The sequence below is a fragment of the Branchiostoma lanceolatum genome, chromosome 14 (assembly GCF_035083965.1).
Source record: "Branchiostoma lanceolatum isolate klBraLanc5 chromosome 14, klBraLanc5.hap2, whole genome shotgun sequence".
NCBI lineage: Eukaryota > Metazoa > Chordata > Leptocardii > Amphioxiformes > Branchiostomatidae > Branchiostoma > Branchiostoma lanceolatum.
Window position 1 is genome coordinate 4670991 of NC_089735.1, and position 24468 is coordinate 4695458.

Sequence of the window (24468 nt, forward strand, 5' to 3'; positions counted from 1 at the left end):
ACAGATGATGATGATGATAAGCTACGTAAATGCTCCACTTCTATAAACTACATAACATATAACAATAGCTATATGAGACCATTCGCACCTGTACATTTATAGATCATTAACACATATACAGCAACATATTTAGATAGTCATCTGAAGTACATCCAGTTGGTACCAATCTGAGTAATGAGGCTCTTGTAGTGCACCTCCTCAATCACAGGACACCCGTTTTACGTCCCTTCCTAAAGACGAATGCAGTTCCAAATAGGATCCCCTTCCCCGGATTCGAACCGGGGTAAGAACTGTTCAACTGTAGCTGGTGTTTATACGCATCTCATAATCGATAATTGAAAACAGTTTATGTTTTTGTTATTGAAGAAGTTCAGAAAAACACATGTTAATTTTTCAAATTACTCGGGTACAGGTACAGGTCCGGACCTGTACCTAAACCTCTGTACCGGTACTTGTACTTGTGCCTGATGTTACGTTTAGGTACGCAGTACTAGTTCATACGCATTTCATAATCAATGTAATTGCTTCCAATTAAATACGGCACCTCAATATCACCAAACAACGCACGGTGCTGCTTCAAACTATATTTATTGGAAAGTCGAAGAAAGGGAAGAGAAGTCTTGTAAATTATACATAACCACTTCTGTGATCCGTTTTAAACTTTATTTCTCAAACCGTAAGGTTGAAATTAGCTCGTGACAAAGCCAGTCAAGGGAGGGATTCCTCCTTCACGAGTTAGCTTACATCCTGAGATGATAATGAAATGTTACAGATAAATTCTGATACGAAAATGTCCAAGATATCTACACTCATAGGCAGAGTCTTGGTCTAATGTTCAGCTCAATTGACATGTCATTTGTAGAAGGTAAAGATGGTCCCAGACTAGTCATGGGAAAAGGGCCGAAAGGTGCAATTTGTAAAATAAGGCAAAAGCACACGTGCAAGTCTAGGGCGTTAATGTCCACAGAAGACTGGGCCAGTGGGCGAATCTCTGCTTCCATCCGGACTCACCATCATGGCACTGAGGATGTCAGAAAAAATGCGTTAATGTTTAACACTTCGTGCCAGGCCGAAACATATCTTTATTGATGCTGTCCACTGAAAAGAGGCTACACATTTTCCATAATTTGCACATTGCAACGGGTTTGTTATCAACTCAGAAACTGCGGGGAAGTTAGAGTATGATTTGATGTATATACTGTATATATATCATCTACATTATATGGTATAATATGCGATATCATATGACCTGAAACGATACGTTACAATACGATACGATAAGATATCATACAATACATGATATGATATGATATGATACAATACGATATATGATATGATATGATACAATACGATATATGACATGATATTATATACTAACCACAGATGCCACAGAAGGCATGACACATGTCCCTGACGTAATCGATAGAACAGAGGTCAGAGCTCGGCCATCCGGGGTTCGCACCACACAGGCGGCTGCTGTCCTGGCATGGCTCTGGACAGGTAAATAAAACAAATACAAAAGTTTACCTCTCACTCGTAAAACTTCGCTTTTAGATAGCTTTTGTCATCGCACACGGTGGCGGGTCAACTTTCTCCTACCCTGGACTGCCAGAGATCTGCGGGGCCGCTAGCAACTTCCCCCGTAGAGCGACACCATCTGGCCGCCGGTAGCCCCGCATTGCCCCGCTAGCCCCGCAGATCTCTGGCAGTCCAGGGTAACTTTCTCCCGCACGGGTTAGCAAGTTTACCTGCAAACGTACCCAAGCACTTTTTCTCTCACATTTTATTGGGTCAGCACCCACGGCCATCACATCGAAGCGCCTGAGCTTAGCGCTTACTAAACCACCTTGGGAAACCTGTAATGTTACCACCCTTTCTTCGGCGTCGGGATGGCCCAGGGAAAGCACTCTTCACCGAGACGGCCTTTCTATTTAGCCCACACGGCATGGGTTAGGGACCTCCCGTTTCAGCACCAAGGACATCCCCCGCAAACGCACCGCCACTAACTCCAACCGCAGCTGGACGCTCTCGGAGGTCGGAGCGGCGCCTGGGCAGCCGTTCCAAGCGCGGGTACGCTCGTGTGCGCTTCGAGGGACTCACTCCCATGTTCTTATGAAGGAGAGGGGGCGCCGCCAAACCAACTGTTTTTCAAAGTGGCGGATTTATGGTCTCGGTTCGGAGTTTTTTTTTACAATTCCGGGCCGACCTGACTCGTTCCCAAAAAAGCAATAGCGCTTTTCCAAACATCCTTTTTCGGCCGATTCAATGTTTCCGACGAATTTGATATTTTCTGTGGAAACGTCATTTTTAGTGAAAACCGTCACTAAAAGCAATTTTTATCCCCAAAACTGCTATTTTTAGGGCATTCTTCCAAGGCCGCTGGAAGGAAAATAAGAGTTTTCCTTGGATAATGACTGATATGGGAATAAAGCGTCGGATTAATGTTAATGCATGCCTATTTCATACCCACCGGTGCAAGTCTCTCCGTCAAACCCGTCAGCACACTGACACGTGCAGGTGGAGCGGTCCAGCACGCCGCCGTTAGCACACTGCACGCTGCACTCTGGGAAGGAAAATGGCGTGTTGCTTTTTTTAAGAATCAAGTTCAACAAGAACATGTTGTTGCCATCATAAAGGATGAAGAGCGGCTCATACACGAGATCAAATAATACAAATCATAATTGTAGTAAAACAAAGAATAAACGTGTAAAATCACAATCTTGCCTCGAAATCGCTTTGTCATCCGCATTTCATTACCTCTATAGCAGTATTAAATATTATGTTGATATAAAAATATAAGTAACCCTAGGAAGAGTTTAGGAGGACTCTATTAACGGAAGTTTTGAAAGTGTTCACATATTTGCAATGTCATAGAAAACCGAGGCTGGGAGTGAGTTCCGCAGCCTACTTGTCCTTGGTACTTATGAAGCGTTCTAAGTTCAACAGTAACTGTGCACACAACAGAAATCGTTATGTCCCAAAAGAGTGAGACCACCAACCGGAAACGCTTTAACGGTAATGTGTAAATTTACACCCTACATTTTGCATATTGTAGATCAAGCCACTGACACAGTGGTTGCCATAGAACTGAAGGAAGAATTACCTTGGCAGGAGTGTCCGCTCCACAGTCCAACACAGTTACAGTCACAGGTGTGGACGCCATAGTTGTCCGGGTTCCCGCCACGGGTACCCCCGTTGGCGCACTGGGTAGCACTGCAGCCTGTGAAATAACGTAGACATCACTGAGTACTTTGAATTCAGGAAGACACGAAGAATTTCGACAATCTTATGAACTTGAATCCTGCAAGGTTTAGTTGTCCGTGAATAGTTTCATCAGGTTGGTGGGTCACTGAATAAAAAGGCTATATATACACAATCAAGTGTCTTATTCAACCGACGTTTCGGTGACCGTCTGTCACTTTCCTCAGGGCAATTCTGACTGGTTCACATTGCACTGCAGCTGTAAGTATCGCTGCGTACAGGTCTCAAAATTGATATATCTATATATAAACCAATCAGAAATGCCATGAGGAAGGTGAAAGATATGCGGTCACCGAAACGTCGGTTGAATCAAACACTTGGTTGTGTCTGTATCTGTATCTGCATCTGTATCTATAGAACCGGTTTAGCTGCACTTCGGCGTAACACACCAGCTTCGTGTTGTGTACAAACAGTCTTTTTTTATTTAGGTTAGCTTGCCTTTACCAAATTCAAAGTAACGAATTTTTCACAAATACTTACTGCACACTCCGCAGAACTGTTGGCAGTTCTCCTTGACATAGTCTGTGGAGCACTGAGACACGTACGGCCACCCGGGGCTGCGGCCGCACAGGGGGCTTTCGTTCTGACACGACTCTGCGGGAAGGGACATAAAAATTATGTCGTTGCAATCACGTGACAGTGACGTCATTTGGCGTCCGCCATGTTGGTGGGTTAAAGCCTCTTTCTGAGAGGAATGTCTTGACCCAAAACACACTTTTTACACAGTATGTACATGTCTATGAAAAGTGTGCTCGGTAACCCCTACGTCATAATAGCACGACTGACGACTCAAGACAGGCAGTAAGGTGCATAACCGTCTCTGTGGGATCATAACTGAGAGGAGTTTGTTTGACAGAACACAAATATCACGAGAATGACCGCACGGGATTGGGGAGACCGAGCCTGGGTAGGATACTTGTGGTAACGAGAATGGGAAAGTATGGTCAACACATATCATCAGAAGACATGAAATAATGATAACCAACCTGTAGGACTGTCATGGGTCCGTTTACCTGGGAATAGTATGGGGACAAAGAGACAGCGGGTCATCATCGTGAGACAAGTGGCACATGGGTAATGCTGGATCTGTGCACTTGAAGAGAGAGGCGGGCCACGCAGGCAGGGTTGCTTTATTTGCGCGCGCGCGCACACGCACACACACACACACACACACACACACACACACACACACACACACACACACACACACACACACACACACACACACACACACACACACACACACACACACACACACACATACACACACACACACACACACACACATACACACACACACACACACACACACACACGCACGCACACACGACAGAGGGATGACAGCTTCAAAAGCTTGGAGCAGAGCAGGAAGATGGGGGAATGATAACAGCTTTCTCCTAGCATAGCTCAGCTGCCTTCACGACTATCAAAGCGTCGGACGGTTGTCGTTGAAAACTCCGAAGGAAGGCTTCAGGCGCCCCTCAATACACAAACCCCAATATGGATTGTGTGTTTGCGTCAAGAGAAAAAATATTCCGAACCGTAAATCTGCATTTTAAACACTGGTGGCAGCAGCAATGCTGTAAGCTATTGGGCCGCTGTTTAATGTGGAACAGGGCGGCTTACCTTCACATTTCTCTCCGCTGAAGCCTGGTGGGCAGCTGCAGGTACAGGTAGAGCGGTCTACAGTTCCGCCATTCAAGCACTGCACTGTGCACTCTGTCAATGAAACAAAAGTTCTTTATGCAAAGTGACAGAGACTACAACTATCGAAAGTATCTTACTTATAAGCTAGTTCCAAATGTGTCGTTTCTCCACATTCTGTCATTTGTTTCATGGCGGCACTGGGAACATGGTGCGAGTCTGTGCTGCAATGACGACATAACTTTTTCATAGATTTGATACATCAAAATCTCTAGTATCAGGGTACATAACACAAGACTACCTCTAAGTATGTAAGTGGAGTCCACAGTATATTTTCATAACGAAGTCTATGGTATTATATTCTACTAGTCAAGACGTGTCTAACAGATTTACCACGATTTCGTGACTTAGAACATTTCAGAACTTGCTCGTAACCGATATGTCACGCCAGCACTGCTTTGTTAGAGATCATCAGTCCTTTCCTACCATCACAAAGGTCTCCACTCCACAGCCCAACACAGTTACAGTCACACGTGTGCTCCAGGTAGTTGTTGGGATTTCCCGCCACAGTCCCGCCATTGGCACAAGTCTTCCCACAAGCTGAATACAAGTGCACGAAAAATAATTATTAAAGAAAAAAGGCTTTCAAAAAAAGTATGCTGCTACTATCTAAGGTCTTTCTCAAGGTACCATCTTTAAGAATCAGTTATAAGAAAATAAATTTTGATATTGCACTGCTCTTACTTTTCGAATGGGTGAAGAATTTGTATGAAAAACAAATTTCAAAACAGAAGGCCTAAAAAGTATCTTGCTACTATCTAATGTCTTTCTCCAGGTACCATATTTAAGAAGCAGTTACAAGGAAATGAATATTGGTATTACACCGCTCTTATTTTTCGAATGGGTGAAGAATCGCTCGTTCTCATTTAAATGTACACATTTTGTAACTTCCGTTACCGTTTGAAGTAAGACGTTTCTGACATTAAGGCATGCCACATAAAAGGTGCCAAACTTTGGCACCTCTTATGTGGCAAATCTTAATGTCAGGAACGTCTTACTTCAAACGGTAACGAAAGTCACAAAATGTGTCAGGAGTACTCACAGCAGAGTCCGCAGAATTGCGGGCAGTTGTCCATGACGTAGTCGGTCCTGCAGGAGTCGATGGAAGGCCAGCCGGGGTTAGCGCCACACAGAGGGCTCTTGTTCTGACAGGCAGCTGGAATGATAGAGAACAAATTACAAAGTTTATTGCAAATACATGGCCAAGGGGCTAATTGCATGTACAAACGACACATATAACAATGATACATTTAGTATTATGCTCCATTCTAAAATTTACATGGTGCTAGTTTTGTTGGGTTAGACTTATTCTTTTGAGGCAGTGGAATACGAATTCGCCCACTTCTTTTATAATTTGTGGGTTCTTTGATTTTAATAGTAGAGTTTTCGTTATTGATTTCCATCAGACGGATTGCTCTGACTTGTTCACCCCAACAGTGTGGGCCCAGCAGAGAGCTAGAAGGACAAACAAAACGTCTCGAGAAGACGTAAAAAAAGCCAGAGCCATGATTTTGCTCAGACATCATTAGCATAAATTGAGTATGCAGAAATACCACCATAAGATAGTAATGATTATTTTGCGGTTAAGAAAGAAATTCCTTAAATGCTTAAACCCTCACTTCTCACACAAGAGAGGAATCTGTATCAGGGTACATAATACACGACTGCCTCCAAGTATGCAAGTGGATTCCACAGTACACTTTCATGACCAAGTCTGTGATATGATACTCTATTTGTCTGTCTATCATATTCTACGTATCTACCAAGTCGTTTCCTACCTCCGGTGGGTGCTGGTGTAGGTGCGAGGTCTGGAAAGAACAAAGATCAATACAAAAAGTTTAGATAGTGTCAGATAATGTCTAAATATTCGGGGGAAAAGCTACGATTCTCTAAAATGCAAATAGTCCCCAGACTTCCCATATAAGTAATAGCCATAGGATGTCCCTGCAGTTCAACTGTTAGGCCACCAGTTCCAATTAGTTGCTAACTGGGAGACCCCGGTTCAATATTGGGAAGGGCATCTCGGTTGGGGGTTCACTTTTCTTTCAGATGGGACGTAAAATGAGGGTTGGTGTTCGATGAGGTGCCTCCAGCACCTTTAAGAGTATGGGCTAGCAATCCCTGTAAAAATATACCCCACTAAAACAGAAAGGAAACGTGCTGCCCTGTGTGCCACTAGGCGCTACCTTTGAAGGGTGAGAACGAAGAAACGAACGAAGTGATAGCTGTCAAACTATTCGAATTCAGACCAATGCTTCAAGATGACCACCCCCTACGCGACCCCCCAGCAAGAACAAGAAGACAACAGAACTCTTTCCTTCACCAGTCAATCAGACTGTACAATCAGACGTAGAATCCGGTACACAATAATAGGCTGCTGTCATGTCAGGGATGTATATATACACATGTGTGTGTGTGTGTGTGTGTGTGTGTGTGTGTGTGTGTGTGTGTGTGTGTGTGTGTGTGTGTGTGTGTGTATGTGTGTGTAAATATGTGTTTAGTCTATGTTTTACTGTAAATATCAACGTCATCCAGGCTAACGTTTGTATGTCTGCAAGGTTGGTACTTGAATAAAGAACGAAGTGATAGCCATAACGTACTGCAGACACCGCACATGGCGTGGCAGTTGTCCTGCACGTAGCCGTGCACGCACGCGTCCACACTCGGCCAGCCGGGGTTCGCTCCGCACAGGGCACTGCTGTCGCGGCAAGGTTCTGCATGGATAGACATGATTATGATGATGATGATGATGATGATGATGATGACCTATATTAGTAGTAGAAGTAGTGGAAAGGTTTATTGCTAAAACAACATAGCAGTTAGTACATAGCGGCCAACTGGCTGAATTGCGTACTTGCTGTACAGGTCGTATTCAAAAACTAACTATTTACCGCTTATACAAATAATACTTTCAATTGGCAGAGACAGATACATTATGATTCTAAAAGGCAATTAAGCAGTTAAAACAACTGGTCAGGTCAGTAACGGTCTGCATTAATGTGTAAAGGCAAGACTTCTTCGCAACAATGAACATATGCGTAAGTTTAGATGCCACTGTTCATTCAAAAGACGGGTCATATAAAGGATTGGACTGTTCTTGAATCTATTTGTTTTTGTCCCGGTGGTTGCCAATAAGTGTTTCTGTCTAGTGTCTCTGGTGCTGATGTCACCGCGAGAAGGGGGCAGCCAGTTCCTGAAGACAGGGGATTTTAGCATAAGCAGTGCGAACTTTCGGCAGAGTTCACGTCGTCGTTGAGATAGCGGTGTCAAGGAGAGTGTCTGTAGGGCTGAGTTGTAACTGGTGTAAGACCGGCCAAGGATAATCTTACATGCCCTTTTCTGGACCCTTTCAATCGACTCCGACTCTGCGACAGTCAGTCCCGGGTGCCATACTTGGCAGGCGTACTCCAACACTGGGCGTACAATATTGTACACATATACCCACCGGGTTCAGTACAGGTCACAACAGAAAACGTCACATAAACATAAATAAACTGACAAGCTGGCAGTAGTCTAATAATTAGGTGAATCTGGCTTCTTCTCGCTTCTCAGTAATGGTGTAAACGTAGGTACAGATGGTTTGTCTAAAGCCATTAGAAATATGAACTTTTCTGTGTTGCTAAGGTGTATGAAATGGGGAAACGTGTATCAACCTGTTTTGTACATTCATGCCCAACAGGCATACAGATACAAAAGTACATATAATGACACTAACAGGACTTCTAATACTTAACTTAAACATTGGTTCTAAAACTACTCCAATGCATAGGTTCGGCTTCTTCTCGTCTCTTTGTGATGTTAAAGATATCGGTTGAGATGGATTTATTTCAAATAGTATGGTCAAAGTGCCTAAGAAAAATAAATTTTTCAGTACTAGAAATACTTATTCAAGGATGATCCTTGGTGGTGTAAGGCAACGTCAACAACGGGCTCTACTTTTGGATAAGTCGTTTGCCTTGCAGTAGGAGCGCGTCATGTTGTTTGTTTTATATAACGAAAATAAAAGAAGACTTTACCGTCGCAGGTTTCCCCATCAAAGCCGGCCGCACAGAGACAGGTGCAGCTGGACTGGTCCAGAACACCTCCGTTCAAACACTGCAGGTTGCAAACTGGAAATGAAAATATCATATCAGCAAAGATAACATAAAACCATGGTATTTTGATTTTAAAAAATTACTTTCACTTATCGATTTTGCATCGTGTTTCTAAATGTATATATAGGGACTATATTACTACCTTGGCACGTCGGGCCTGTCCAGTTATCCACACAGTTACAGTCACACGTGTTCTCTCCGTAGTTGTCCGGATTCCCACCGCGATGGCCTCCATTGTAGCAGGGTCTATTGTCACATGCTGAAAAAAATATGAACTAATCCAGCATGTTACCTTTCAATACCCTAGCACTAACCCAGTAAAAAGACCTATATATCTTGAATTTGTGGCGTCGAATGACTGAGTGGATAAGCTAGCGCAAACACAAGATCTAGAGGACACGGTTTCGTTCCCTGGCTTTCCTGGCTAGACGTTGTGTCGTTGTGAAAGGCACTGAATACGACTTTCTTCACTCCACCCAGGTGTAAAAATGGGTGCCCAACTTCGGTCAGGGAGGTAAAAGAGGATGGAAGGAGAGGGATGGGCTCTGCCTTCCAATACCGTGCCCGAGACACAGCGGAAACCTACCACCCCTACGGCCTCAAGCAGGGATCTTTTACCTTTTATCTTGAGTTCTCTACATTCAATATACAGTCAGCCATGCGTCGCTTTGAACGAGGACGGAACACAATTGTCCTTTACAAAAACGTATCTGGTACTTACTGCACAACCCGCAGAACTGAGGGCAGTTGTCCCTGACGTAGTCGGTGTTACACATGTCGAAGGTTGGCCAGCCGGGGTTGGCACCGCACAGGGGGCTCAGGTTCTGACAACTGTCAACTGTGGAAGCAGGAAAAACACAGCACAGACGTCATGTTGCTTTGAGATCATATGATGACATTTAAAAACACTTAGAAACGCGTCATCTATTCATTCAAGATTCGGAAGTAAAATAGCTCATCATATTGGTACGTCAACAGTTTTTATTTTATTTCTATCTTCAAGTAATGATGGCGATAGCTCACCATAGGTGGTGGGGTTGGTGGGGGCTGGAGCAGGCGTGGTGGTTGTGGTGGTGGCGACGGGCCTTGGCGTTGTAGCAGGCTGAGGGGTGGTTGTAGTCTGTGTGGTAGGGCGAGGGGTGGTGGTCGCTTGGGTTGTAGGGCGAGGCGTAGTTGTAGGCTTAGGTGTGGTGGTGGTTTGCGTTGTAGGACGGCGTGTAGTGGTGGTTTGCGTTGTAGGGCGAGGTGTAGTGGTGGTCTGGGTTGTAGGACGAGGTGTAGTCGTTGGCTTCGGCGTGGTCGTCGTTGCTGTTTTGAAAGAAATACACTCTAGTTGATCATAGTGGGGACGCGGTTGTTTGTATTACAATGAAATATCTGTCACACCTTCCCTTTGCACATCTAGCTACAAGCTTTGTTTAAAGCTATCGAATGTGGATGACGCTGCAGTTCTTGGTGGCAACGAGTTCCACTTTACGATGGTTCTTGCCGGGGAAAACTTCAATGCTAGGTTGATAACTCTGGTACTTGAAGGCTTGACTATCTATCTCTTGTTCTTTTCTGAGCTGGTATTAGTTACGTAATACTCGGTACGTCGACCAGTTTATTGGTCATTCTGTACATCATGCATAGTCTAGACATTTTTGTTCTGTCATCGTCGTTTGAATGGCACCCACGATCGGTAGATTCATTTTGGTGACACTAATACCTCTGTCGTAGTTGAAGGGTTGCGGCCTGGTAATTTATCAATGAACAATCCCCGTAGCTGTAGAGTCAGGTTGCCTACCTTGTGTTGGAGTAAGGATGTTGTATCTGATCCTGTAGCCCCGGCCGTTGGTAGAATCGTCACTCTTGAAGAGCAGGAAGAGCTTGTCCCCTGATGACGTAATTGTTCCCGGGGACGTGGTGCCACAGATGTTTCCCAACATGGCGTCAGACTCAGACGTCCCGTCAAACACCTGGGAACGTCAACAAACACATGACGGGGTTGAAAGTCAAAGTGATCTCGAACCAGGTTAGCTCAATGAAGAGCTACTCTTTCACACTGGTCGTGACAGAGAAGACAGATACTGTATACAGTATTTACAGGGCACTGTACCTGGAAAATTCCTCTAGCTCTTTTCAACAAAAACAATGACCAATGCACCATGGCTTAACGTCTCGTCCTAAGGAAACAACGACCCTTTCCAGTAGCGTGCATGTCAAGTGAGAGACACAGCCAGGATTTGAACTCTCGGTCTCTTGGTCCAAAGGCAGAGATGCTCACAAACTGACATATTTGTCTTAAAGGAGGACGGTTGAGTCTTGGATACGTTTGCTTGCTTGCTTCTATTCTTATAGATCCTTCCTCGGTCAACTATCACGTCACCAATGCTTGCGAATAAATGAGCTCCCAACGAGTGATGATCAACTGACATTGCAGCAACTTTGGAATCGGCAAAACTATAGTAACATGATACCAAACCGTGTTTTCTATCCACGATATTGAAACTGACATCACCTGATGACCTTTTCAGTACCATGGACAGTAGAGAGCCGTTCGTTCGTTCAGACCCTTGTGGGGCCTAGCCATAGGGTAGCAAATTTCCTTGCTGTTTTAGTAGCAGGGTATAGTTTTTTAAGATAGGGGTTATTAGCCCTTTCCCTTTAACGTGCTTGAGGCAACTCCTCGAACACGGGACCCCAATTCTACGACCAAATGACGGGTCCAGCCACAACCGAGATGTCCTGCTCCGGAGGAATGAACAGGGGTCTCTCAATCAGCAACTAGTTGGAACCAGGAACTCAACTGTGAGGCTTCTATCAGCTGAGCTACAGGGACAACCCACGATAGAGAGCCGTCGCAGATGATAAAACAATGAAGGCATTTAATTTTGACGGCGCTATACTTAGACCCCTGGTGCTGGTAGGCATTTAGCTTGTAGAGCAGACAATCATTTCTCGTGTAAAGTCTTTACCTTGAGGTAGTCGTAAACACATCTGGAGGCAAACTCGATGTCCAGATCCAGGAACTCCAGAGTAATGGGCTGCCCCTGGCCGTCAATGCTGTACCGGCAGGACAGGTCAGGGTCGTACGGGGTCGGGTACGTGACCAGCTTGATCTCTCCGCTGGGGCCGGTCAGATCGGGCGGACCGCACACGGGGTTGGCTAAAAAAAGGCAATACATTTGAAATGTTATATCAAATTGTACATTCATAGTTTGAGCACCAGGACAAAAAAGTGCCGAAATTTTCCTTGATCATACTTAATGATAAGCATATGGTGTTATATAATTGAAAAGCTTGTATATTTGTTCTTTAAAGTGATACCTCATTTGTTATGATCACGCTTTCTATCTTGTGCAACAATCATTGGTGAGTCGCCCCCAAAAAGTGCCCAAATTCCCCTGCAGACACTGTGTTAGCAGTGGAATTTCGAAACGCTTGTCTTCGAACTCACTTGCACAGTCAACTCTGGGTTAATGTTGTGCAGGCATTGCGAATTATGGCACATTTGGTATCATTATGAAGGGTAATAAAATGACGTTTCAATATTGCATATTTCCATAGAATTGATAGAGTAACAACTGAGAACTGATTGATCAAATTTGGGTTCCCGAACGTTTTGTGCCGAGATTGTTTATCAGAATATACTCTTCGTTTAAAGTAGTTCAAATTAATTGCTGTGTCAGCGGTCACGCGTTTAATCATGCCTTTCCAGACCGACACGTGTGTTGTGACTGTCGCGAGAAAAACATGCTTTTAGCTCCCGGCAATGAGTACAAACATTAACCGTTTAAGAACAATGGTGTATGTGATAAACATGGCCTCTCTGGCACGCCATGGAATCCACAAGTCATCAACCATTGTGATGTTGACCTGCCGCAATCTCTGTTGCCAGGAGGGCGACTATACAACTTACATTTGCGTTACAGAAATCGTTAAACAATGGTACCTTGTACGTAAACCAACGTGATTAATTGTGCCAAGTTGCCAACTGTAAAAGTACGTGACCACCGACGCGTGGACTATCAACGTGATTACTCGCCATGGCGACAGCGGCCACGAGCTACAGCGTAACTGACAGATCTAGGTTACAGTTGAGCTGTTAATGGATGGTTGCAGACCTTTATTGCACATTTTGCGAGCAAAGAACAGTAAACAACCAAAACAAACAGAAACATGTTGTTACGAAAATTGTAGTCTAACATTTAAGCTCCGGCTAATTCTCACATCTTAGTAATGGTGAAAATGTACAGCTCTATGGGTTCAGCTATGGTTGGTCTGTCAAAACGCATCAGGAACATTCATTTTCCAGTGCTACTCATATATCTGAAATGAGGGGATCTACTTTGTGTATAACTAAATATGATATTTCTATCATTAGCGTACATGGTATCCTCTACAATGATGAAGTGGACTTTATTTTCTTCGGTGTTTGAGATTCAAAATTGACACAGTTTCTTTATTGGAGTGGACAAGATCACCTGGGCACTCGTGTGTGTTGCAGAACTGCGCCTCGAAGCTGTTCCCTTGGCAGTTGGTTCCGCCGTTGGTGGGAGGCGGGTTGTCGCACTGGCGGTAGCGGTACTGGGTGCCGATGCCGCAGGTCTTGGTGCATGTCCCCCATGGGCCCCACTCACCCCACTGTCCGGGGATCGCTCCTACAGGACGATTTTACAGGCATAAAAATACAGTTCAACCCGTGACATAAAAAGTGGTGTAGTCATCCCCCCCCCTTCCAACAACAACACTTCAAACATTTTTCTTGATTTTAGTCTATTTTTCTTAATTTTAGTCTATTCTATTCACAATCAATTTCGGAGGATTGTGAAAAACAAATATTGCTTATCTAGACCGTAGCCTCAAATTCAATCAGCTTCGTTTCCACAATTCTGGCTTTTTATCTCCCCTATTTTCCTTTAACCTTCCTTTCCACTAGAAGGCGATTGCTGAACAACCGTGCAGCGACCAAAATTGCATGTGTGTGACCCTTGACTTTGTAATTGGAATATGATGCATTGTGTAAAAGTATGATTTGAATAAATCATGGGGGGTACCTCTTGGTGTTTTTGCGATTAGGTTACGGCATCTTTTGTGCCGGGTCCCTGGTTGATCTTAAAAGCGAGTTAAAAATCCAGCGTCCCGACCGTGCCCAAAAATAGCCCGGTAGTGACGTAGTGGCCACGCCCGAGGGTGCAAAAATCAGCCTGTAGACTGGCCGGCCGGGTCCCTATTTCCAATTGGAACCATAGCATTGGAGAGTGTTGAGGATAAGGGCTAAATAAGTACTGTGTCGCTTAAACGAGCGTTTATGGTTATCAAAATACCGACCTGTAGAGAATGAGTACACGTTGATGGCGTTGGTTCCTCCCCTGCCGTTAGCGCTGCAGCCGCCGGACGGACCGAGAGACATGTACGTGTTGTGGGCGTTGGAGCTGGAGTAGCACTTGCCATTGTCACCGACTGCAAGTACCTAGAAAAGCAACAAAGGGCGAGACCAATAAGCACCAAAGAGTCGTAACGTCTGAGTGTAAGTCACCGAGAAACTCAGGATTGTCAGGAAAATATAGCCTCTAGCAGACTCCAGAGGTATAGAATTTGGCCAAATATTTAGGTACATGTAACATGCTAGAGGAGTTAGTAGGACAGTTCGTTCAGTTTGCCACCCCCTGACTCCTCTGGCATGTTATCTGTCTATTTGGCCAATTTCTGCTCTTTACAGCTACCTCTGTATACCTGGTATAAACTAAGGGATACATATACGATGATATGCCGAAGTTTCGAATACCGTATACTAAACCGGGTCCAGGCCGTGCTAGCGCTGTTTGCAAGAACAAAAGTTAATAGGGTATCAAGAAAGATGAACAAATCATACTCTTCACTATTTTTCCTACGTTTTGTGTTTTACTGTCTCTTATATCATACTTATCGTTTCAGCAAACTGCCCGACTGGGCACCGGTTTATAAATGTAACCCTTGCATACGGCAGAAAAAGAGCCAAGATCCGGAAAATGAAAAACGAAAAAACAAACATATTTCTCTCTCTATGTGATGAGATGTACCTGGTAGCCACGGGCATAGGCGACATCAGCGCATTTCCTGATGGCACTGGTGCGGGTTCGGTAGTTGTCAGCCAGACTAGCATCCGAGTTCTCCATGGACGGTACAGGAGGAGACCCCAGGTTATCCACCCAACATCCTATAGCTGTCACGGCTACAACACCGGGGAGAGAAAAAATCAACATCTAGTTATCAAGATGTTCCTGTTTGTGGTCTATCAGTAGCAAGTTTCCTTGCTGTTTCAGTAGCATGGCGTATTTAACTGGAAGGGTTGCTAGCACTTCCCTTTTAACCTACCCTCATTTTATGTCCCTTCCGAATGACGGGTGCAGCCCCAACTGGGATCTCCCCAACCAAAGAATGAACTGTGGTCTACCAGTTACCAACTATTTGGAACGAGGAGCTCAGCTTTGAGGCTGCTACCTGTTGAGCTACAGGGCCATCCCTAGGACTAGATATACTTTATAAAGTATGTGTCAGTTTGTTTGTTTGTCTGACATCATCACAGAAACGATACAGCATTGTCAACAAAACTTAACTAGCTATGACAAATAGATAAATAAATCAAAATTATAATTTTGGGGCGCACCCGGGAAGTCACCATCTCAAATTTCAAACAATCAACGCCAGGACAGACACAAACAAATATTCATATTTTCCCCGTACCATTCCCCAGTGGAATGCCCTGCCTAGCGCGGTTGTGACGGCTCCCACCGTTGGGTCTTTCCGTGCCAGGCTGGAGGCCTGCCCGCCTAAGCCCAGGACCTCATCCCCCCTCGAGGGGTTATCTGGGGATGATGATGCTGATATATATAAAGCTGCACTTACGGAAACAAGGCAGTGGGCACTCCGCCACCTCCGTGGAGTCCCCCTCACAGCCGACGCTGTTGGCGTCCGTGCAGAAACGCTGGCGGGTCTTCTGACAGTCCAGGCTGCACTCGCTCCAACTGGACCAGCTGGACCAGTTGTTGGGGGTGACGGTGGTGGCAGCTGTGCCGGTCGCTCCCGAGCCACCTGACAGGAGAGAAATATACAGTCAAACCTGGTCTAAGCAACCACGCAAGGGACTGAGCAAAAGTGGCTATTGAGAGGGGAATGAAACACACCTGTCAAAAAGTCCTAGGCAAAAAAGCCAGTGGGAATGGCCCTTTTAACACCATGTAACTAGGGAGCACACCCTAACCAAGAAGCCAATGGGAATGGCCCCTGTAACAATATATAACTGTATATTTGTGAAATTATAAATATGTTGTTGTGCTATGTACTAATGTCTGTTTGAATAAATGATATATAAAAATGATTTCAAAAATAATTTAAAAAACTAGTAATCAGTCCATTTCAACTGGTCAAGGTTTTTAAACAGAATAAAAAAAGAAGAAACAAAAGTGGTTGTTGAGGCCAGGTGGTTGCTCCAGACAATTAAGTTCGTGGTTGGTTGGCCGGATGATTTGCACATGTACAATTTTGGTGTTGAGTGGAGTGTGAATGCTTCTGAGTTAGACCAATAGACCACCCCATAACCCCGACAAAAAGTAGAAATCAAAAGCCCCGAGTCGACTCCAAAAACTTGTGTGTAAAATGGGCCTATGTCATAGACTCCACCTCTTTGGCGTCGCCAAAATACCCACGTGGGGTCATGTGGCGTAACGGCAGGGTGTTCGGCCCAGAACCAAGAGGTCCCGAGTTCGAATCCACCTGACGCCACCGATGTTGTGCCCTTGGGAAAGGCACTTAACACGACTTTCCTCACTTCGTCCAGGTATATAAGAAAATGGGTATGTTGTTATCTGTACGTGATACTGTTAATATAAGTTATAAAAATTTGAGTGCAGCAAGTGCCACGTCGTCCTTTTCTGTCAAAAACCGAAGTAAAAAAAAAAAAACCCACCTCCTGAGCAGCTGTAGAGCAGCTGGATCTTCTGCACGTCGGTGTCGCTCAGTCCGTCCCTCTGGCCGATGGCGTCCGCGGTGGACTGTTTGGGCGTGATGGTGGGCTGGCCGTTCTTGGAGAAGGCGAACTGCGAGTAGTGCATGATGGAACCGAAGTCGTATGGCATGCCCAGGGTGTCCACCTGGTCCTGGGAGTACTTATTGAAGTTGTGTTCCTTCCCTGGGGTGCATGAAGAACGCTTTGTCAGTTTTGGATTTGTCATTATCAACAACAAAAGGTTTTAAAGAGGTTTACAGTGGCGTTATGTCGGCGTGGCGGTTAGAGTGTTTGCCGCCAGAATCTAGAGATTCTGAGTTCGAATCCCCTGACATGCCACCAATGATGTGCCCCCGGGAAGGCCCTTTACACGACTCTCCTCACTCCATCTAGGTGTAAAGATAGAAGCCTGGCTTCAGTTGGGGATATTAAAGATGGTGGAATGAAAGGCACGCCTTCGAATAACTTGTGCCCTAGACACAGTGAATAACGACCCACTGCGGCCTCAAAAAGGCTACAATGGCTCCACACAAGCCCCAATTTATCTATTTCGGCCTCAAAAAGGCTATGTGAGACTACCGTTATATTTTAAAGAGTTTTCATCTCTCATTTTGAACAAAAGAACGCCTACTACACAAAGGACCTTAACATGGGTATTAGGTTTTCCAAGGACACTTGAGATAGACACATTTCACCTAGACTTAACGTTACCATGATGTTGTAACGGACCATTTCTGGCCTGTCCCCCACCCCTAGGTGAATCTCCGGTGATAGCTTAAGGAGCACTCACAGACAGGACATCTTCATGCCATGAGGTCTTTATTTATCTCTCTACTCGGCTATATCCGGGACCTCCTCGGAGGTCCCTGGAAGAGTCTATAAATATAAACAGGGGGGGTGAGTCCAATATGCTCTCTTACAATGTCTCCACACTGTGAGTACCTACCATCCTGAATGTTCTGCCACATGACGTTGATGTAGGTGTCCCTGTCAGTTCGGGACTGCTCGTGCCAGAAGCCCAGAGCGTGCATCATCTCGTGAGCCACCGTGCCCTTAAACTCGCACCCATCTCCCACAGACAGCTCCTGCATACCGCCAGTCTTACCCACGTTAGACCAACAGCTAGAAACACATGGAAAAAAATATTTCAGACATGTGTACAACTTCTTCTACAACTACACCGTGAGTTAGTCCAATCTTTCCTTACACACTGCCTCACCCACTCACTCACTCACCCACTCACCCACTCACTCACTCACTCACTCACTCACTCACTCACTCACTCACTCACTCACTCACTTTCACATATTTTGTCTGACGCTTCCCTCTTCCCTCATGACCAAAATAAAAGGCGGCCTGCAGGCCGATTTGAGCTTCTCATTAATAAACAAAGATTCAAACTATAATAAACCCACCCGCCGATTTTCTTGAAGAGGATGTAGTCTGTCTCCGTGGTTCTCTGCCTGAATCTGACACATGTCTTGGTGTGGAACTCCTGGATCGCCTCCTGTATGGCCGCCTGCGCCTCAGTAGCTGTGGAATCGAAGGGGTTTCAATCAGGCATGGAAAGGCGCTCTTTTGCCGTGTCGTTGTGGTAGGAGGGGGCAGGACAAGGTTCTTTAAGACCATTCTAGAGCATCCCAAGGCTTTTTCGGACACCGGCAGTTTCTGTTCTCAAGTAAAGCCTTGGACACTACACTTGTAGTAAGGCGATATATTGTATAAGAAAATTTATTTGCAAGTTCATGTCCGAAGGCTAGTTGGAAGTTCGTAGAAACACAGGAGACATACATGTGACAAGGACAGTGATTGACACCATTGCAACTATAGACTACTCAAATATTAGTGTTGGCTGTATCTAGACAACCTGGTTTTGACTTCTTTTTTTGGAAGCAGAAGAAGACGAAAAGTCCCACTTTTTTTAAGTTCTAATCATGATAGCATGATGTGTTTGATTACGATGATTAAGCAAGAGTATTTCTAACAGATTCGACACTCACAAACTGACGGGTCTATGCTGTACGGCACCTCCCTGGTCTGCCAGATCTTAGTCCTGTCACGGATAGCGTTCCTTGTAGTCTGTGGAATGGAGTTCATGTATGATAACATTAATAACAGAAATAGCCAAAGTCATCCAGAAGTGCTGAGGTTCATTGGTTAAGTGGCATTTAGCAAGGCAATATGGCTAGCCATGATAACGCTAAACTGGTTTGGCATTTATTAACTATGCCTATAAGGGGGCATTTTTATAATATCTTTGGGGTGGGTGTTGGTGTATGTATCAGGTCAGGTAACATACAGATGTGTTTCAAGAAGGCAAACATCTGTTGGAAAAACTACAAGATACCAGAAAGCACATAATCCCCACCGTAACTTCGATACCACAAGATATAGGAACTGTGTTGCGTAAACAAAGATTGCCACATTTACAAGGTAGTACGCCAAATTCTGACGTCACATCCGCCCCACGCACACACTCTGAGTTGGAAGTTGTAAGGTCACCCCGCCCCACCCATCTACTCTATCTTATTACGAACGTAAAGAAATAAAAAGATACCAAGTAGCTTTGATATGGTTCACCAAAGATTTATAGCTCCACATTTTCCCATGTTCAGTACTTACGCGATTCCTATGTGTTCTCTCCTAACAAGTAAGCGTTAGAAGAGAAGAGAAGCAGCGCGAAAATTAGTGAGCAGATTTCGTGCAGAGGACTATCACTACATGAGTTGGAGGGTAAGTATATAGACACAAGGGTAGATCGACTGACAAATCATGATGTTGGTAAATGATTCAAATAGAGAAAATTGCAGGATAAAATCATGTGAAAGATTGTGTTTGCACCTGGTACCATAGAAAAGTTTTGAGAGTCTGACCTATCAACATGCATGTATATGAATATCAGATTACATGGCAACTTTCAGGTTTAACCATCCAATATGGCGGCCAATGCTAACGTCATAATCACGTGACTGCAAAACGTATCAAACAGGAACTTACCCAATCGACGCCCTTGATATCACCCTCAAACAGGTCCATACCTGAGGACAGGAACACAATAAATGAGACAGGACAAATGTGACGTCTACAGCTGATCTACAAGAACGGATTTTATCATATCACTTGATGGTGTATCTTTTCATGTTAAAGGTTGGTAATTAGTCCATTTAGATGGGGAAACTATCAACTTCGTTGAAAACATCAACTATCGTAACTTAGAAATCTATACAAAAAGTGCTTCCATGGTATAACCATGGAGGTTTTAAGTTAGTCTTTAATCTATTTGGTATAACGTACTTTTACGTTTGTGATATTCGTCATTCAGGAAATTGAAGCATAAGGTTTTAATTCAATCTATACAACTGGATTACAGTATGAAATTGTCACTGCTGAAAAGTGCCAGGGGAACACTTGAAACTTCTTATAATTTCATACTGTATTCCAGTTGTATAGATTGAATTAATATTTATCATTCAACGTATAGTATTATATTCTATACAATGTTACATGATCATCGTCAATATGGCCTCCTACCTTGGTTCGCTTGTAAAATGTGGTCCATAATCATCAGGATATACTGACCCAAAAGACTGTCGCCTATGCAAACAAAAGGGCATTAGCTCTTGATATGTTTTTCTCTAATAAACGTCTTCATGCATCTACATGGTGTTTGTATGCTGCGCTATAGAAGGTTTATCATGGATTGAAGGTAATTGCTGTGTTTCTATTATATATCATATCATGCTATTTTCAAAGCTGAACGCCTTCGTTATGTTCATACGTAGTACAGAATGAAACCTAACCATTCTGATAGAACACTAGACATGATTGTATTACACTATGTTGGCGCTTCCAAGAAAGAGGTCGCTAATTTTCGTCTCGTATATAGCCTGGATACCAGACCCCCAATCTCTGAAATATATATCGATATATATTTTAGAGATTGGGGGTCTGGTATCCAGGCTATCTCGTATACGGTCGTCACCATTTGAAACGGTCGTCGCCCTTTTACGTGCATTACTAGTACTATTAGTACGCTGAGCGCTCCGTCACTTTAAAGAACAGGGAGGAAGACCCAGGGTTCTTCCCCTATAAAAGAATATCCTCTGCCAGGGTGCTAGTAGCTAAAATGAATTAGCACCCTCTGTACATATACCTGATGTTTCGTGGCGTAGTCGATTAGCCAATATGGTTTAGGATTCCTTACTCGGGTTGTAAACCGAGCTGGTGCTCTTTCTTTTTTCAATGTTTTTTTTTTTACCATTCATCACGATACTACGCTACTGTGGTACATTTGTAATCGAAATGTTGTTTTATATACGTGTCGTTTCTTGTCAGCCCCTTGTCAAGTATGGATTTGAAATATAGCGTTAGGAAAATGAACTGCACTTGATATGTAATCTGCTGTAAAAAAATACACCCCCCCCAAAAAAAGTTATGAAACACTCGGATATGGTATCGACTGGTCAGAGATCTGGGGACGAGCGTTTCAAATGGCGACGACCATTTACGAGACGGAGTTGAACGCGCGCCGTCCTCATCTTTGAAGGAAAATTGAAGCTATAGGTCAGATGGAAGAGGCAGCGCCGGGACAGTTTATTTAATGGTTGATATATTATTTGACAAGCATTTAACCATTGTCGACATAGGCAATACATCGGCCATTAGAGACCATTATTTCTCTTGTGTTTGCATCTCTTTCTATGCTGACAAAAAAGTTCAGGATTTTTTTACACTATCTCTCCTATCACCACACCACAAGTTTGCCCATCACTTAACTCTGAGATGAGTAGGCGTGCGTTTCCTAGCGACGTATCGAAACATTAGACCAGCAAGATCCGGTGGGGTTCGTCTGGCTTGAAATTTACACTGCAAACTCCGGTACAGGCACATGGCTTATCTAGGACTGATTTCCGAGTGGACAGTGTTTGTTTTATAATTAAGGTGTCGGAACGCCGCGGGGGCAAGCACAACTTAGGCATTAGGGGAGCACCTTCGCTAGTCTTTTAATCCCGAATCATGACGGTAGTGTCTACTATTTTGCTATTAGCAGAAGCAAGATTGACAGGCCTGAACCTCTTATCACGTGAAATGGCCAGGAAGCTGAAAACACGGATTTCCGTACACAGGTGTAGGTCTGGTCTTTCAAAGGTTGCGTTTTATGCTGTTGATGCATTGAAATGAGTCACGATATGCTAAAGAAAAATATGTATTTATAACTAGTGTGAATGTCGCAGCGGGCAGCGAACCCAGGTCCGTGTTGAGTCGTGTTTGCATTTGCTGGCACAAAATCAGCGATTCTGTGAGCTCATGACAAGAAAAAAGACTTCTGCCGTTGACAAATCGCGCCGTATATTTGGAGCCTTTGCACTCTAACGCACAGTAGATAAGTTGGCAACTGGAAAGGGAAAAGTGACAATGCGTGCGTTGATATGGCCTTTCAATGTCCTGAAAGTAGCTTTTGCACCAGGCACTTTGATGCACAAAGGGGTGGCAGTGGCAATTCTCTATTTGTTGCGACGAAGTCTGTAACCAGACTGCACTAGAAACAGCCTGGGACACACTTCATGACGTGACCTAGCGATGATGCATTACACTGTACAGATCTTAAGCTCTACATTGTACTCTACTATGTACTACAACATATACAAATATAATTCTGTACATATGCGTAATGCTCTTATTGAAATGCCGTTAGGTAATTGAGGAGGAGACTGTAACGATCGACATTGATCGCGCAATAGTAGGTCTAGATATCGTCAGCCTTCAATACGGTGTTCTTGTTAAACCGTACGCTTGAGAACTGAGCGCGACCGTGAGTTACTATCATTACGCCATGTTTGATGAGTTATGAACACGCGGAAAAGGCTTGTCGACAACGCGCTGTACAGCATGGACAAAAGCAAACAGAAAGTCAACAAGGCAAAGCGCACTTCGATTCTAAATGCCGCGACGGTAAAAAGTGTTTGTTCTGTTGCGGGCGGCTGTCCAGTGTCTGTACACATTTAGACACCTCTAGTACGTCAAGTGTTCCCCTTTCCACCATGTTTTCTGGTTGTAAAACATTTTCTTACAATGATAGTGCTTCACTAAATAATACCATACCGTGAAAAGTAAAAGCCCGATTGCTTATAGTTCTCTATAATGTTTGTTATGAAGTAGAAAGTTTGTTTGTCTGAACCAAGACGACGATGTAAGAACAGAAAGGCAGGGCAAAAACGTAACCATGTCCCAAGTGTTTCTAAAAGAGAGAAGAAACTATTAGGTGTATAGATCAACAATAATATATTGTGTTTTAGTACATAGTATATGATGTTCTGGTACACTAGTATATAGTATTTTAATGTTCCAGGATTTGACACTTTACATCCATTAGACCACGTTTGGTTTGGCATTTAACCCTATGGGCATACAATAAAGATTATTGCTATAACAACATCGGACTTACTTTGTAACAGAGGATTCGGCAGTCGTTGTTTCTGTAGATAAAAGTACAACCGGATCAGACACACTCCAAAAGTCTTGATCATGAAGCCTTGGCAAATACAATGATTAACTATTGACTATCAAAAAACACCTCAAAGCGCTAATTCCCACGGTGTGCTCCGCCAGTACATGGTTACTCACTGCACAAAAATCGAGATTTATCAAAAGTAGTAAATGCCGGGTATGTCTGGTAATGGTTGCAAAAATATGATCCATTGTCAGGCGTTCATTTTTTCCATATGTTGTATGGTTACGTTAAAACAAGCTGATAACAGTCTGCCAAAAAGAGTTATAAATTCATGGTACAAAACGCTCAAAAACGAAAAAAAAAAAAACTTTCATACAAGTTTCTAAGTACCTTTCTAATGAAAGCTAGTGTCTTACCTCATGATCAATAGGTGATCCCTTGCAAACTGTCAACAGCAATGCGACCAGCGCTACTTTCAGTGCCTCCATGTTGGCAGCGACGTTTGAGTCAACAGCTTTCTGTCAGGTCTGATTCCCCGAGCCCCTAGCTTGCACCTGCGTGCAGTTGTCGATATCAAGATAAATCTCCTAAGGAAAATAAATAGACTGATCTCATCGACCTTTGCTCTTGTTTCTTCTCTTCTTTGGTGAATGTCACACCAGCAGTCACTACAAAAAATAACGGGACTTCAGTTTTCAAGCAGTCTTCTCAACGTCTGGCCTGTTCTTGACTTCTTGCCGTCTCTTTCTGGTTTGTAGGATTTATTTTTTGATTTTTATACCAGACGGACTGTCTTACCACGTTCCTTATGTTAGCTTTACCCATAGTGCCCTTTTTGTATAAGAGATGCGTCCACATAGTAAGATGACGCAAAGGCTGTCGGGAGGAATTATGTATCCCGGGGCGAGGGTAATCATTCTTTTCCTGGGAAGATGCGAGAAGAGCGTGTAGGAATGCGGCATCAGGGCGACACGGCAATATTGCTCCAA

The 24468-nt window shown here is 44.0% G+C and overlaps 1 protein-coding gene across 2 annotated transcripts; it reads right to left on the reverse strand.

Moving 5' to 3' along the window:
• Window positions 1-707: 707 nt before the first annotated feature.
• LOC136448896 (uncharacterized) lies at window positions 708-24246 on the reverse strand. 2 transcript variants are annotated; one of them, XM_066448594.1, is made up of 29 exons: window positions 23896-24246; window positions 23474-23504; window positions 20560-20622; window positions 20026-20066; window positions 19029-19107; window positions 18444-18561; window positions 17975-18150; window positions 16990-17211; window positions 15930-16115; window positions 15104-15255; window positions 14373-14514; window positions 13526-13702; window positions 12017-12207; window positions 10846-11017; window positions 10083-10367; window positions 9781-9897; window positions 9202-9318; window positions 8982-9074; window positions 7566-7679; window positions 6744-6773; window positions 6008-6121; window positions 5392-5505; window positions 4888-4980; window positions 4248-4274; window positions 3742-3855; window positions 3104-3220; window positions 2471-2563; window positions 1379-1492; window positions 708-1021 (listed from the first exon to the last, which is right to left on the reverse strand). In XM_066448594.1, the coding sequence occupies exons 1-29, from the start codon at window positions 23965-23967 to the stop codon at window positions 1014-1016; spliced, it is 3372 nt and encodes a 1123-aa protein (XP_066304691.1). In that variant the 5' UTR covers window positions 23968-24246; the 3' UTR covers window positions 708-1013. The 2 variants fall into 2 exon arrangements, with proteins under 2 accessions (XP_066304691.1, XP_066304692.1); XM_066448595.1 differs by lacking the exon at window positions 4248-4274.
• Between the last annotated feature and the right edge of the window lie 222 nt (window positions 24247-24468).

Coding starts and splice junctions, on each gene's coding strand:
- LOC136448896 (XM_066448594.1), bottom strand. CDS start 23,967: ATGGAGGCACTGAAAGTAGCGCTGGTCGCATTGCTGTTGACAGTTTGC. Junction 17,212..17,974: donor GTGGCAGAACATTCAGGATG/GTAGGTACTCAC, acceptor CATGCACCCCAG/GGAAGGAACACAACTTCAAT. Junction 9,075..9,201: donor GACAGGCCCGACGTGCCAAG/GTAGTAATATAG, acceptor TTTCATTTCCAG/TTTGCAACCTGCAGTGTTTG.